Source organism: Kwoniella europaea, chromosome 3 (genome assembly GCF_036810445.1).
Source record: "Kwoniella europaea PYCC6329 chromosome 3, complete sequence".
Taxonomy (NCBI): Eukaryota; Fungi; Basidiomycota; class Tremellomycetes; order Tremellales; family Cryptococcaceae; genus Kwoniella; species Kwoniella europaea.
The window spans coordinates 1,244,254-1,260,010 of NC_089489.1; the positions used below are offsets into that span (position 1 = coordinate 1,244,254).

At 46.1% G+C, this 15,757-nt stretch overlaps 7 protein-coding genes across 7 annotated transcripts; 5 read left to right on the forward strand and 2 right to left on the reverse strand.

Annotated features, from left to right (window-relative positions):
* Nucleotides 1-17: 17 nt before the first annotated feature.
* On the forward strand, nucleotides 18-1,100 carry V865_008320 (uncharacterized protein; the record flags this gene model as incomplete). Its single annotated transcript, XM_066232056.1, has 1 exon — nucleotides 18-1,100. One exon carries the CDS (start codon nucleotides 18-20, stop codon nucleotides 1,098-1,100), a length of 1,083 nt encoding a protein of 360 aa, XP_066088153.1.
* Nucleotides 1,101-2,549: 1,449 nt separating this feature from the next.
* V865_008321 (uncharacterized protein) lies at nucleotides 2,550-3,014 on the forward strand (the record flags this gene model as incomplete). Its single annotated transcript, XM_066232057.1, has 2 exons — nucleotides 2,550-2,649; nucleotides 2,728-3,014. 2 exons carry the CDS (start codon nucleotides 2,550-2,552, stop codon nucleotides 3,012-3,014), a joined length of 387 nt encoding a protein of 128 aa, XP_066088154.1.
* Nucleotides 3,015-5,161: 2,147 nt separating this feature from the next.
* Nucleotides 5,162-7,701, forward strand: V865_008322 (uncharacterized protein; the record flags this gene model as incomplete). The annotated part of the gene is made up of 14 exons (XM_066232058.1): nucleotides 5,162-5,511; nucleotides 5,580-5,801; nucleotides 5,854-5,903; nucleotides 5,970-5,985; nucleotides 6,044-6,139; nucleotides 6,195-6,259; nucleotides 6,314-6,553; nucleotides 6,617-6,709; nucleotides 6,760-6,828; nucleotides 6,883-7,002; nucleotides 7,060-7,186; nucleotides 7,248-7,276; nucleotides 7,361-7,398; nucleotides 7,465-7,701. 14 exons carry the CDS (start codon nucleotides 5,162-5,164, stop codon nucleotides 7,699-7,701), a joined length of 1,752 nt encoding a protein of 583 aa, XP_066088155.1.
* Nucleotides 7,702-8,425: 724 nt separating this feature from the next.
* V865_008323 (D-tyrosyl-tRNA(Tyr) deacylase) lies at nucleotides 8,426-9,572 on the reverse strand (the record flags this gene model as incomplete). The annotated part of the gene is made up of 7 exons (XM_066232059.1): nucleotides 8,426-8,761; nucleotides 8,819-8,862; nucleotides 8,937-9,015; nucleotides 9,075-9,136; nucleotides 9,213-9,335; nucleotides 9,414-9,476; nucleotides 9,530-9,572. 7 exons carry the CDS (start codon nucleotides 9,570-9,572, stop codon nucleotides 8,426-8,428), a joined length of 750 nt encoding a protein of 249 aa, XP_066088156.1.
* A 221-nt stretch (nucleotides 9,573-9,793) lies between these two features.
* On the reverse strand, nucleotides 9,794-10,504 carry V865_008324 (uncharacterized protein; the record flags this gene model as incomplete). Its single annotated transcript, XM_066232060.1, has 1 exon — nucleotides 9,794-10,504. The coding sequence occupies one exon, from the start codon at nucleotides 10,502-10,504 to the stop codon at nucleotides 9,794-9,796; it is 711 nt and encodes a 236-aa protein (XP_066088157.1).
* Nucleotides 10,505-12,374: 1,870 nt separating this feature from the next.
* V865_008325 (uncharacterized protein) lies at nucleotides 12,375-13,567 on the forward strand (the record flags this gene model as incomplete). Its single annotated transcript, XM_066232061.1, has 3 exons — nucleotides 12,375-12,676; nucleotides 12,907-13,045; nucleotides 13,118-13,567. 3 exons carry the CDS (start codon nucleotides 12,375-12,377, stop codon nucleotides 13,565-13,567), a joined length of 891 nt encoding a protein of 296 aa, XP_066088158.1.
* A 585-nt stretch (nucleotides 13,568-14,152) lies between these two features.
* V865_008326 (uncharacterized protein) lies at nucleotides 14,153-15,280 on the forward strand (the record flags this gene model as incomplete). The annotated part of the gene is made up of 3 exons (XM_066232062.1): nucleotides 14,153-14,448; nucleotides 14,535-14,838; nucleotides 14,918-15,280. 3 exons carry the CDS (start codon nucleotides 14,153-14,155, stop codon nucleotides 15,278-15,280), a joined length of 963 nt encoding a protein of 320 aa, XP_066088159.1.
* Nucleotides 15,281-15,757: the final 477 nt, after the last annotated feature.

Sequence of the window (15,757 nt, forward strand, 5' to 3'; positions counted from 1 at the left end):
CTACAAGAATACTCAGTATGGGCGAGCTTTTCGCGGAAACACATATGAGAGATCCGAGTGAGACCGAAAATCAAGATCAAGATCAACCGCCCGAACTTCTCTTCCGAAACCCATGGAAACGAAAGGAAACAAACACTGAGCCGAATGCGACGGTCGTTGATAGAGCTTTAACATTAGAGTCTCTAAGACATTATATCTCACAGGATGGGAACCTGTTGCATAGTATCGGGAATCTCAGATGGACTTGTTTATTCGACTCAGACTGTGGCATGGATGGTGAACATATCACAAGAGAGCGACTCGGAGATAAATCTGAACCATATCAATTCTCTGAAAAGCTAATGAAGCAGATGTCCTCTATGATCTTTACAGATCGATCCGACAGAGACTCATCAAGACCAGGGGTGGTAGTGATTCCAGAACAAGATTTGGATTTTCTGAGAACAAATCAGCGATACGTATGTATCTCCACTTTAGGGAACTTGCATCGACCAGGAGACGAACATGCAACAGGAGATGAGTGTCCATCCAAGACATTCCCTGGCGGTCATATAGTCAGTCTCATTAACGAACAAGATGCGTATCTAATCAACGATGCTTTATCATTGTACGATCATGATCCCAATATGTGTTCGTCCAGGGACAGGAACATTATCAGTAGATTCGAATGGTCTTCGTTAGTACCGATAAGATACCGTACGATGGCCATCGAATTTACCAAGGTTACCACTCCTGACGATAACGATGATCTTCAAAATAAATATCGTGTCAAGTCCGATTTGAGATCCTTTGACGATGTACCAGTGGCCTACACGATCACCACCAAGTTTGTGGATCTGAGTCAAGCGGAGTTGGATTTTTTCATTGAAGAGAGGAAAAGAGGTGAATTCACAGGAGATCATCCGGGCTATTTCACTCCTAGAAGTTTACCTCCGTCACCCACTACTCCAAGTACAATCTATACAGATGGATGTTCTACACCCGTATCACCATGCGCATCACCGGGATGCGATTACGTTTGGGGCAATGGAAATGACGATTTTGGAGTGGTCGAGTACGAACAGATGACTTTCGATCCCGAACCACCTGATCTTGTATAAGCGAAGACTACCAAGGGTGAGCTCAATTCTGTATAGAGAAGGGCCCATTTTACAGATGAAATGAGGAAATGGAATTGGGGAATGCATCTGGTACCATATACTGCAGAAAGTATCATACATATCTGGCTGTCATTGACATCAGGTCGCTAATTGCCACTATGAGATTTGCACGTCAAGTCCCTCTGTTTGACGTGTGCATCTTGTCTGTAAAGACCTGTGCAGTGTGAGACTCAAACTTCATCCCTTGTAGGGTTGCGTTATTCTGTTCTCCCGATGCACAAAGGATGTACGCTCATGATGTCAAAAAGTGGAAAAAGTCATAGTCATGGTCATACTGTATATGTCTCTTCAAGGAGTTTCGCCACTCTTGAATTGGATTGTAAAACAGCGCATTCTACCATTACGAACTTGCCCTCGAGGAAGCTGACACCACTCATATTGAAGATGTCTGAGTCTAGCAGCGTCTTCACCAGCCAAGAGACTGGTCGGGCCGACGGGGCAGTTCCAACTTATATGGCGATGAACCCACATCGGTCTACGGATGAATTTGAGCTACCAGATCGTTTCCTCAGGGTTGACAGCGTCAAGGTCCTGCGAATGTGGTGGTCATACTTTCATCGGATATTAGGATCGACAGAGGGTAGAGTGGCTGAATGTACATCATGACCATGAGATATCACTCAAATCCACTGAGGGATATGAGCAGAAGCTGAATGTGAATGTGACGGGAGCAATCACGCGCCAAGTACATGACCCACTAAGGGGCACACTTGACCCATCGTTTCATCCTTGGAACATCGAACCTCAGCCTTCGTAAGGAGCATGCATCTGATAAAGGAGAGTTACCTGTCTTTATGTGCCACCATAGGGTGAGAGACATCTCCAGGATAATATAATATAACATCTCGAGCTGTTAAGCGATTCAGAATTCGCTCCTTCATGCTTCTACTTATCTTTGTCTTTTTCGCCCACTCAGACTACGTAACTCTATTTGACAGCCTAAAAGCTGTACGAGATTCTTCGAAGCAATGCCAGTCACTCGAAGTGCTACCAGGGCTGCTCAGAGGACTGAGCTCAACAGCTCAACACGCCACACTGCCCTCAGGGCATCCGCCATCCACAGAGGCTTCCGGTTCTGATTTTGGCGAATTGGGCTTTCCCGACCGCTACCTCGACATCTCCGCGGGGTGCCTTGTCCAAGAAGATGGTCAAATAGTAGACGGGACAGTCGCGTTCATCAGTGGCCGGTTGAAAGATACCGCTTGCTTGGTGCCGAGCACCTTGACTAGGTATCGTTGTAATTCAACCCCGAGCCACAGATTCACCAGTCCATTTCTTCGACACGTAAGCTCCAGATATTCGTGGTATGGAGGCAGAGATATACCTGAAGATGATCTGAAATACATCAAAGAGAGGTTTTTAGACATCACGAGATCTGTGCTACAATCTATGCATGCTCCCAGGTCAACGATAGTGATCACCAAACCAACCGCAGACGAATACGATTCAAACAATTTGGGTGATCCGCAAGTCGTTCCTGTTGGAGCCGGTGAGTATATCAGAAAACAGATGCTGCTTTCTACACATTTGCCACTGAATTCCAGAAGGATTGAATGGACATCAACAGAATTGCCGGAAGGAACAACTCAGAATGGGCTTCCAGTTAGTTATGTTGTTCGTACAACCTGGCAGAACCCTAATCTGTACGACTGGAACACAAGACACTATGATTCAACAGATAGTCCCGGAAGCTATACTGCCCGTGCTTCGGAGGTCCAGCCAGTCTTCTCTCCTGAAATGCCAGCTTTGACTTTCGATGAGCGGTCGACCCCTTCTGAAGCCGCACCTGAGCTGTTGACTCCCGTTTGGGAAGATATGGTGAACAATACGGTGACACACGAGGATGGGAGGTAAATGCAGGCAGGGAAAGAGCTAGGTGTACGATAGCCAGCCATTGAAAGGCACGATCAACGGAACGCCGTTGGAAAGTGACGAGCTATGTCATGTCTGTGTTATAATTAATGAAGCATGCATGCATGTCTTTGGTTTATAGTAACATCTTACAGATCACAACTGATGACCTTGCCTGATTAGAGATCTACTGTACCTGGGTGTTTCTCCCCCAAGGATAGAGGAGCGCTTCTGTGTCTCCATCTCACTCCGGCGTTCCGCTGTTGAGGCTTTGTCAACAAAGGGTTGAGGACGTGGCACGAAGGAGTTCCAAGTCACCTCCTCTCTCTTTCTGCTTCTTGACCCCAGTCGACTTCCTTATCGCCCACGGAGACAGCTGATTACATCAGTCGCTCGAGACAAATATTCCGAGCTTTCTCATTCTTCTTCCAAAATTCCGACTACATACGCAAACCAGAGGTCCTCTTGCACACATCTGGTACTTTCTCTACAAATCATAGCTGAACATGTCGCATTGTAGAGCGGCCACCCTGCGAAACAACTTCTTCCCTCCTGAGAGACTTTTTGGGTTGAAGAATTTTACGGTATATGTCTCGGAGGATGGAAACAATTTACCTACGGAAATGATTTACTTTGACATTAAATGTCATCAAGATTGCTCCGTGAGATCTACTACTGCTCGCGGGACGACCTACCGACCTCACAAGTTCGCCATGTCAACCCTTCGACCGACCTCGCAATCACAGCCTTCGGGTGAAGACCGGGATTTCCTATCTAACTTTCTCTCCGATATAACAAAACAGGGATTGTCCTCCTTACACTCACCCCAGTCCATCCCTGACTGCAACGTCTCGCACGATGGGCATAGGGTAGCTCTTGTCAACCTCAGAGATACCAATGTATACATACAAGGCCTCGAATTTGATCAGACAGAAAGACCATTCACAGATGACATGAAAACAGTAGAACGAAGAGTGCTGCGATCAACACAAGTTCCAATAGCATCCCGGAGGGCACAGTGGTCAGTGAAAAGGTCAAATGAACCTCGGAAGCATCCAAAATGCGATGGCTATTACAAGCATAAGATTGAGATGAGTTGGAAGGATATTGACGATGATGATTGGGACCGATACTTGGAACAAGCAGCAATCTCCCCAGCTTCGCTTACGCCAGATCGACCGGAGAGTTACACAGCTTCTGCGTCCACAATAACCGTCCCGCATTTGATACAAGATGTTGTTGAAGACGAAGGATACCAAAGTCAGTTTTGAAAGTGTCCTTCATAAATAGCGGAGGCCCCACGCAAATAGATAGTTATGTCGATCATCGGAATCATTCTTGATGTTCGGGAATATCTTGCAGTGGAGCCAGCAGAGGTTGAATGGATGATCGTCGCTATGAACTGCTACTGTGCTGATGCTCCTTTGCAGATGATGAGGATCGGTCTATCTCAGATCATGGATATGCTTCCAGTTATCAGCAGTTCGTCATAAGCTCGGCCATACCTGAGCCAAGACCGCTCGGATATGATGCAAACTCCTTATCCCCATTTAACGGGACAATGCCCGTCCAGATCTCCGAGATCTGTTAGCTTGACTCATCGCCCTATAGCCGATGGCATACAGACTAAACCCCTGAATTCTAAGCTTATTTTCATGGATGTTGCATGGATGTTGTGACGCCGAACATGTTTCGTCAGTGCCCATAGGCTGTCCATGGTGTCCGATCAGCTCACAACTGGCCGCACCACTTACTAATCTGCCATCGATGAGGGTTTTATGTCCGAACGGTAGTCTAGTCGAGAAGCTGGTCATCATGTCGTCAGCTCGGGGACATCGGCCAGTGTCCCCATGCGCTACACACTACCGTGTACTTGTTCCATAATTGAAATGGGTGCTTTCCTTAGCTGACTAAACGTTTGTTGATACGTGTCGCACAAACATGAATTGGATTGGATTCCTTCGGCCTTGGCTTATTCATCTCCCTTTCTTGAACTTGGCCGGGATGACCCACAGATATATATAAGAACTGCTATACAGTCCTGTGCAGGTCCATATTTTTATAATCTGTCTTTGTCTTATCGTATCACTTTTCAATCTGTGAATTCGTAAGCTACTTAGGACATTTTGTAAATCTTACGTTAAGACAACATGTCTGAACACTCGACCCTGGCTGGATCACCTTTACCTAATAACAATATCAATATGAATGAGAAAAACAAAAACATCATCAACGATGGTGTCGACAATGCTACTTTGACAGATCAAAACGGTATAATGAACAATGATAAAGATATATCGATGCGTTCAGAGCAAGTCAAAAACCCCAATGCGATAGACCAAGAAGCTCAACAATCGCTTGAAAGGCACAAATCGAAGCAATTGAGGGAAGGCGCTTCAGATGCGGAACATCTTCATAGTCCTCTGGCAGAGTTGGGTCAAGCGAGGAAGAACTTCTTGTTGTTCATCTTCTCAGTCGCTACTTTCATCGATATCTGCAAGTGAGTAATGATCATCGATCACACCTGTGCCTGATCAACACGGTGCTGATGGTGTTTTGATCTTCCAGTGTTTCCGGTGTTGCAGTAGCTGTAGCTCAAATCTCCATCGATATCAAATTGAATCAATCGCAAATTGTCTGGATCATCACATCCTACTCTTTATGTTTCGCTGCATTCCTCCTCTTTGCCGGAAGACTTGCCGATCTATTCCCCGCTCAAGTCGTCTTCGAAGCTGGATTTTTCGTTTTAGGTATACTCAGTCTGGTCACATCGTTTGTCACATCGAACAAGTGAGTGATGCGAGCGCATCCTGTACCAGCAAATCGCTGACGATTACAACAGGTATGGTTTCCTCATTCTCAGAGGTCTGGGAGGTATCGCGGGAGCGATGAGTGAGTTCATAGTTGAATTGTCGGACCCATTGGTGTATTGGCTGAGTTCATCTAATTGACCAACAGCAATCCCTTCTGCTTAGTGAGTCTTGATTAGCTAGCAAGCTAAGCCCAAGGCGTCGTCGCTGATATCTATATAGTCATCTTACCGTACACATGTTCCCTGAACCTAAAGAGCAGCAGGGCAAACTTGCCTTGTTGGGTATGGCAGGAGCAATCGGAAATGTGCTAGGCCTGTGAGTAATACACCGCTCTCCATGATTACGCTACTTAGCTGACCCTACTTGACAGTGTCCTTGCTGGTATCTGCATGCTGGCAAACTACCGATGGTTCTTCCGGGTACTCGCTATTCTCTGTGAGTTATCAATCTTTCAATGACTTGTGTCGAAAACTCACTTTTCGTCCATAGGTGTCCTCTTCACCGTGCTCTGCATCTTCCTCCTCCCATTCACCGGATCAACTTACATTCCAGATCCATCTACACCACGATGGAAGCGACTCGACATCATCGGTGTACTGATCATGATGGGCGCTTTGATCACTTTCATCTTGGCTCTTACTCAAGGCCCAATTGATGGTTGGGGTTCAGCAAGTTTCATCGCTCCGTTTGTGCTCAGTTTCCCCTTGGCTATTGGGTTCTTCTTCTGGGGTGAGCGAACGATATCCGCTCGAATCTTCCCGAATTGACACTGACTAATCTGGTCTGACGCAGAATCCAAAATTCCACCCAAATCCGCCGTCTTGCCAAGTTCAGTATGGCAGATTACCAATATCGTCATTGCGAGTTTGGCAGTTGGTATCGCTTGTAAGTACCCCACTTCATGAAATCAAATTTCAGCTGACTCGCCGATTCAGTCCCTTTCTGGGCTACTTCGCAATTGCTCTACGCTACCTGGTTCCAACAAGTCTTCAGGTGGACGCCTAGTGAGCTGTTCTTACTCATTGAGGTGGACCCCATATTGATGAAATTGCCTTTAGTTCACGTCGCTGCTGCCATGCTCCCTCAAGGTATCACCGGTCTTCTTATCGGTGGGTTGACTCAAGCCGTTCCTCAAATCATCACCAAACCCAGGTGGTCAATGGCTATTGGAGGTGTCTGTGAGTACATTGGTGAACCAAGCTCTTGAGTATTTTCAAGCTTATCCATCCGTGCAGTGATCATTGTTGCGGAGCTTCTTCAAGTATTCTCCGATGGTGGTGCCGGTAAAGATTACTGGAAATACTGTTTCCCAGCTTTCATCTTGGGAAGTGCTGGTGCAGTGGTTACTTACTTTGCCTCGGCGTGAGTCATACTCCCCAGCCGCTCTTCTTCGATCAGATGCTGATTGCTCTTGCTTGTGTAGGATCAACCTTATTGCATACTGTCCACCAGGTGGGTAGTGCATCTCCGACCTATGGACTATTTCTTTTTTCCCTTCCTTCGAGCTTTTGCTGATTTATCAATCCCGTCAAACAGAAATGGCTGGAGTAGCAGGAGCCTGGACACAAGTAATCGTTAGTCATACCCCTCTCCTCCCTTCTGAAATCAACGAAAAGCTGACCTCTCATAATTGGACGCAGGCCCAAATTGCCGGAGCGATCACATTGGCCGTACAAGCTTCCTTCGAAGGATCAGGTAACGGTGATTGGAAATTGGTGGGCAGGAGATCATTCTACTTCCAAATCGCTTGGACCGCAATCTTGGTAATTCAATACTTAGTTTTCTACAAGAACCCTGGTACACCTGAGGAAGAACATGATGCTGCTAGAAGGAGGATCGCCGCTAAGGGTGGTGATGCTGGTGTCATCTCGGCCTAAGATGCACAAACACTCCACAACGCAAGAATGGAACAACATAGATGTGATTCTCATGATTTTAGTCACTTATAATATTACGAAATGTCAGTGTTAGTATCCAAAATAGTGTCAGTTTCGGATGGAAGGGAGGGCATACTAATAGTCACGGGTACATGTACAAAGTATTCATAGATCAATGCAGACGATCAATAATAATCCCTCTTTTCCCGGCTGCGTATAGTTATCTCAATGTCTTGTTATCTCAATGTCTTGTTGAAGGGCTTCCAAGTGACAGCTGGACTGTGAGTCCCCATCGGGCCTGTCTGCACATGTCCTTTGTGAAATTCCGGCAAAAGTCACTGGGTTCGACATGAAGTCAATGGGCATTGCCGAGAATCGATGTGCATGAAGGATGAGGGTGGTGTGACCAAGGCAGATAAGGCGATATACCCTCAACTCGAGCTTGGATATGTATACGGGATATTCGAATAGTAAAAAGAATATATTCGAGTCAAAGTGTGGTTTCGGAATCAATAAACATTCTTTGAGTCGATATGAGAATATGTGAGCTGTTTCACATTCATTGGGTATATTGGCCAAACCAGATGCGTGAGGTTATTGATATTTGTCATAGTTAACAAATGGTATATACTGCAATCATATGTTAGAGTTCATATTCGCCCCACCTGCAGCAACGTCACCTATCAGCTGCCCACCATACCTGACTTTCTATTTTATCGCACGTTCACTCACCATGGTCTCCATCTCTCGATCCACGCGTTCCGGCGACCTGCACATCACCTTCCCTTACCGTCCCACTGGGCCCCAGGCCCACACTGGCGATCGTACCGGTTATCGACGATATCGAAGCTACGTCCACCGAGCTAATCGCACTGTTCTTGGGAGGTTGCACAGGGGGTACTACGCTAGACAGTTCCGAAGGAGTCTCGGGAGGTCTCTTACTCTTCCCCTTTCCCTTGGTCGAGCTTGGGGTGGAGGAGCGGCTGACGGTGGTACTGGGAGCAGGTGTGGAATTGGAAGAGGTAGAAGAGCGCGAAGAGAGGAGGATGGTGACCGGGCCCTGTAATCATAACATGTTTTAGCATAAGTCGGATGTCAAGCTAGTGAATAGACTCACGTCGTTGGTCAGAGATACCTGCATCATTGCCCCGAATTGACCGTCTACCCGCAACATAAGATCAGTCTGTTGGTGGCCGCCTCATACTACCATGCCTAGACTGAGGGATTGAACATACCTTTTATCTTAGATGGATGATAGGCTTTTTTCATCTCGTCCATGAATGAAGTGTAGTATGCTTTACCGGGTATGGTCGACTGTGTACGTCTCTGTTAAAAGTGCTAACAAACTTGAAGGTAAGGCTGGTTGAACGTACCATCGACTCATGGAAATCAGGTTTTGAGCCCTTGAAATTGGCCAGCAGTGTAAACTGCGAGACTAGACACAGCGCATATGAGCTGATATGAAGTAAAGAGATGCACTATCCATTGATTGGCTTTGAGAGTGTACTCACCACAAAGTACCTCCCCGTCTATATCCTTGACACTCTTCTTCCACATCCCACCTTGATCGTCATCAAACAGCCTAGCAGTGAGCACCTTTTTGATTATCTGCGTAGCATCGCTGGGCTCATCATCTACTCATAACAACGAGGCTTCTATATCAGCTATTGTCAACAGCGAACTGAATTTTCGAATTATACGATCATACTTACATCTGTCAATCCCGACCAACACCAATAGTCCTTTGCCGATCGATGAGATTGTCTGACCGTCGACTACGTATTGTATTAGTATGGTCTTTCCCGTGACAGACGTAGGAAGAGCTCACCTGCGACCGAAGCATTGACCACTCGCTGTACCACAGCCTTCATTTTAGATGTGGAAAATGGTAGCTGATGGATATTTATGCTCTTACACGAGTGATGTTAGTTCAGATACAACCTGGACTTCCACCTTGGTCTGTACAATCGGGGATCTCCGCTCATTCTCTGGTCAGAGACCGAAAACATCATGCATATGAGGGCACAATTACTGTATATTCCTTCTACCTAACAAAACCCTATGGAGAACAGCACCATGCGAACTAGGTGTATCATCTCGACGACGCAGTGAAAGCAGTCGCCCCGAGCTTGAAGAACTCGGTCTCGTCAAAATGGCTCATTCTGCGCCCTCTTTTTCCAAATGGATAGTTGATCTTGCCTTTTGCTGTCTTCAGACCAGGCATCTCTGACCCAGCTGTAGTTGCAAATGGATGCTCGTCAGTCACCTCCGCGAAAGTACATCGGATATAGTCGGTACCGTCTTCGGTATATCTTGAAAAGGTCACGTCTCGATTTTGGAGTGGTACTGTGGTTGATCCTCCGAGATCATCCCAGACCAGTTCAGAGGTCAAGGAAGCATTTTCCATCAAATTTTTCTCTTTCTCACTGAGTATAGCGATAACGTGGTGTCCGCTGGAGGCATAGCATGTATTCTCTGGAGGGTGGACACTTTCGAGTTGATGTTCAGTCTCATTGATCAAATCAGCCTTACAGCAAAGCTTGATGGGACTATCGCCCTTGCTTGTGATGTCGTCAAAGTGTCCAGCATTCAAATCGCCTTGAGTGACTTGGCTCTTCCACTCCCTGTGTAAGGGCACTTCGAAATGATCTGAGCATTCAGGCCGAGCAACGTACCATGGGCTATCCGCAATTCTCACTTCCGAAATTGGTTCTTCAGTGTTGGAAGGGATGGTATATTCCACATAGGGAGATAGTAATATATGAGGTCTGAGGTTGACAGTATTGTTTGTATTGGAGGCCATATTGCAATGATCAGTATGTCGAAATTCAGCTTTATTAAACTTATGAGTAAATGAGCAGTACTGTGACACCAATTCCTGTAACACCGTATTCATAGCTTGAGAACGCTGTGGCTGATTGTCATGCTACAGGAACCCTCCATTCATCATCGTCACAGGTCTGTTCCGAAGAACTCACTCGGTGAGCAACAGATCGTTGAAGCGAGGGGAGATAAGGATCTTTCGTCCATTTGAAAGGTTGAGGTGACATCCCCGCTTCTTCAAAACGAGAATTTTCCCATCGCTGTTCTATACATGACGTCTTGCTTCCGCCAAGAATATTCAATACTTCCGCTTCTTCTGCACCTCCATTTACGACTAGTGAAAGAAGGCAGCTGCCTCTCTCATCAGCCCAAGTCGTGTCATACTCGGTCATTCGTCTCTCAACCGAGATTAACAAAGGTTGTTCCTCGTAAAATGTAGTATAATCGAAGCTATCCTATAGCTGAATTCAAGTAGGGGCGACTCCCTATCAACGATATTGATGATTCCCCAGCGACATGAATGATTCTACGTCAGAGAAGCTGTACTATTGAAAGCATATATTGTCAGTCGCCTATCCTAATTTTCACCCGCCAAGCCGAGACTAGTCATGTAGAACTTATACTGTACTCCGAAATTACCGCTGAACAGCAAGCTGTCGGTACTTGATTCGGATGTCTTATAATTTTATAGCTGAGCGTAACCTCACGGTCCAGATTCACTGTATTATTCCGTCCGAACGCCATCCCGCTGATGTATAATCCTTCGGATGTACTTTCCCTATGTCAGTGGCTCCTTGTCTGAATGAAAGTCTGGGCTCGTCCATTCCAACTGATGAGTCCCCTCAATTTTGGTGGTGGTGGTTCCTGAAAATCCCGTTTCCGAAATTTTCGTTTTTGTCCCTCCCTGTTGCCTCTGACGATTTACATTGGATTATCAGGGTTTTTCCGACTCTCCACGTGAGATAAACTTTCGAGGGTGTTTATCAGTTGGTCTAGTGGCTTGATAAAAATGATAATTTTATGACCAGGGAAAGATTTCGAGTAAGACTGGGGTGGAGACGATGCTTGTTCAACCAGTTGAGAACAATTCATTCTTCCAACCTACACAATGAAGGTAGGGTAACAAGTGGGGGTAAGGGATGCGATCTAGAGCATCTGCCATATTGCATGTTCAATTAATCAAGTGTCGCTTTGTACAGTAGTAGTAGAGTTATCATCGACCACCCTCTTTTTTATCAGTTGACCAACCCTCAAATTTGACATAGCTCTTGCTAACATAACAGCAAAGAGCCCTCGGATGGACCTGGTCTGCCGACTTCCATAAGAACATTAGCAATTCGCAATAAAACGAACTGACCTCAAAGACACTCTTTCATCTTTTACCAAAACCTCTTTCAAATATCAATCTTTTCGATATCGAATAATTACCTCTTCGTTCGTTCACCCACTCCGCCAACGACATTCATTACAGCCAAAAAACAGTCATTCATTTGATCTGATCCGCAATCACTCATACCGTCAAGACCAACGCTGCACAAGTAGATATAATATCTCAAGAGGCATTGTAGCACAAAAGAGCAAGTCACATTCATTCCATAAAGGTATGTCCTTCCGCTCTATGAGAATAGGAGATCCAGAGAAAGGGACTTGGGATGGTGTGGAGCAGTTGAACAACAGCATGAAAGGGATCATTGAAAGCTGACATCTTGGTCCATCCTATAGCTCAACCAAGTCATTCGCTAACTCACTTTACTCTCATTAACAACCTATTCAAACACTCAACCTCACTCATTACGCACAACCGCACCAACTCTAACAAACACCTTCGACCGTACAACAAAACCATCACAATGCTCACTTCATCACTCATCACTTCCATCCTTCTCCTCTCCACCTCTGTCCTCGGTCTCTCAGACAAAAAAGCTCACGAGCTCTCTCGATCAAGGGCCAGAGCGCACTACGCTCGAAAAGAAAAACAAGTCTTCACTTTCGAAGTTGACGCCAACTCTACCTCTAACAGTATAGAAAAGAGGGGTCAATCATATTCCAACTCCAGAGCTACATTCTACGATGTCGGATTAGGTGCTTGTGGATGGTACAATTCTGCAAGCGATTATATTGTCGCTCAGAACTCGGCTCAGTATGGTAGTGGGTGAGTACGATTTTCGTCTCTTCAAAACATCCCCCCTACAGCGTATGGTGGAGAGAGTGGAGGTGCTACAAAAGCGGTGAACGCCGCCGTGCGAGAAACCCAGGTGAACACGCGATGTGGCACCTCACCTCCTCGCTCTCCTGGACGTCTTTCTCGTCATCTTCAGCTCGTTCTTCATCGTTTCGTGATGCATCTCTGTCGTTTTTTCGTCGCTGACCCTTCTGAATTAGATATCCTGGACCAAACTGCGGACGTAGCATCTCTATCTCCTACGGAGGGAAGACAATTTCCGCGACGATTGCGGACGAATGTCCCACTTGTCCTTATGGGGGGTTGGATATGTCCCGAGGATTGTTCACTCAATTTGCCGTGAGTGATTTGGCTTTGATTGGTGGTGTTTCTGATGGAATAATGGCTGATAAGGTGTATTTCGATATTCAGTCCGAATCAGCAGGTGTATTCTACATGACATGGTGGTACAACGATGAATCCCAAGAAACCACCACTTCCACGTCTGAAAAACCCACTCCTACTTCCACTTACACCCCACCTACCTCAACTTATGTGGAACCTTCTACTACACCTACACCAACTTCCACATACGTAGAACCATCTACCACTTCCTCTGCTGAACCTACCTCCACCTCCACCTCATCAAGCTCATCTGAAGCTTCCACTACTGCCTCTTCGATTGTCGCCTCGTCCAGTGGATTGGCCGATACTGTCTTACAGACCAACGCTACTGTTCCTGCTCTTGCTAATGTGACCGGTACGATCTCAGCTGAAGATACCGAGACGACTGCTTCGGTAGCTGCCTTGGGCAACTTGGTATTGTTCAATCAGGCTGTAGCGTACTTGGGTCATATAGTAGTAGTAGGAGCTGAAAACTAGATCGAGTAGACTCTCCTTGTAAAATCTCGTCCTTTTTCCTTTCTGGTCTTTTGGTGTATCTTAGCTCTCATAATTTATCCATCTCCTATCACGGAGTTGTCACTCGTTTAACTCATATCATTCCTATGTTAGATACCGCAGGACAATCCCGCCACAAGTATAGTCTTTAACGTCTATGACGAACTTTGTATGATTAGTCTTGGCTATGCATCTACAGTATGCAAATAAAATATATATGCACGAGCTATGTGCATTGCCATGAACGAGATCACTTAAACCATAGGTACAGAACATTGTGATTAACGATCTGCACCCTTATCGGAAGGCAAGCTACCCAAATAAGGTTCAGGGATTGTGTCACCTTGCACGTCACTTTCTGCACTAAACTGCTAGCGTTGCTGGGTGACTGACGATCCTCTCAAACCCACAACACTCAGTTTCTCATGTATTATATATATATCCCATTGTCACCAATAACTGCTCTTCGACGAACAAGCAATTTACATACTGCTGGTTGCAATTACATATCATCTGCCTTCGTATCGGACCTACTACTCAGCATTATAGAAACACAGGCATATCAACATGGCCCGCCCTGATCCCCAACATGAAATATGGGACAAACACCTTCACCCACATTTACGTCTTTTACTTCCTTCTTCAACACCCCCTATCCACCTCGAAGCTCGATTATATCTCCCTTTGCCGCTCCCTCCCTCGCTCACTCCGCATATCAACGTACTGGGTGAATATTCGACTGTTCCGAAGAAGCTTGAAGATCTCGATGTGGGACTTAGAGAAGGGTTGAAAGATATGGGAGTGGAGAGAGTGGTAGTTGCCAGTCATCCTTGGGGCAGATTGGGTGGAAGCATGCTGGATCCGTGAGCTCCTAGCTCCTAGCGACTATCATATAAAGCACAGGTCCACTGACTACTTAGCATTGTTTGTTTATTCTACGATCTTTCAGCGTCATCACTTCCCATCTCATAACATCCATATATCACCCCTACCATTCCCATACGACCGACCCATCAACTATCGAAGGATCCGTTCCCGACCCGGAATCTCTCAATCCGTCCGGAGCGACTACTCCCTCACCAGCTGAGCTGTGCGGAAAGACCGCGGTGATCACTTATAACGTAAGAGGGGTAGGGCTGAGTGGTGGGAGTCAACCGTGGTTGGGTACGGGACAGGATCCGGATGACTTAGCGGAGATTGAGAAGATTGGAGTGGGGCTTTTGGGTGATAGTGTGAAAGAGGTGTTTAGATTTGTGAGTGCAGTCTACTACCAGCTATATACATGAGAATATGTGCTATATGAGATTCTATTCACTGAAACCTTCTACGTAGGGTTACTCCTGGGGATGTCTCCTCACCATCCTCGCCCCCTTCCCCACCCCCCACGCTTTACCCTTGACCAAAACCCTCCTCGTCTCACCTGCCCTAACAGCTTTCAAAGGTATAACTCTCCTGTCATCTAAGAAGTTCCCTGCCGCGCTAAAGGAACATCAGCGACACCTGAACAACCGACCCATATGGATGGTATGGGGCAACAAAGACGAGTTCACTGGATCGAGCACATATACTCACTTCGCCGATGAGATGGGCAAAGAGGTGATCAAGGGGATAGAAGTAGAGGATGCGGAACATCTCTGGAGGAGGGATGAGGGTGAGAAATTGAGGGAGATCATCAGGAATTGGTTAGACAGTTAGCTACGTTGACTCGATGAGATCCGTTTGATGGTTGTGGAGCTGGATTGACGGAGATGAGGGTGGCTTATGAGGTAATACCTTCAAGATCACGGTCATGTCGTTGTCTCAAAGGCATAGATATATGAGCCAGCACGGACAGTATGTAAAGTGGGGAAAGGTAAAGATCTGTGATTTAGAGTGGGTGAAATTTCATATCATACTGTATACTGTCAGTCTACAATCACATGCAAGTTGTACATCACCTACCTTATCTGGCCATCCGACCATCAAGGATCATATGCATTGCGTGCAGAATTAGATCACATGGAATGCTACCAGTGAATGCCATGATGATGATGATAGTCAGAAGTAGATATAATCTTCTCTGATCGGCACGGTTATACCCGTGCTATGCAAAGATAAAAAAGGAGAACACCATAGGATGACGACTTTATCAAGATCACCAAACCTTCTATGCTGTTTCATTCCTTCGATCTA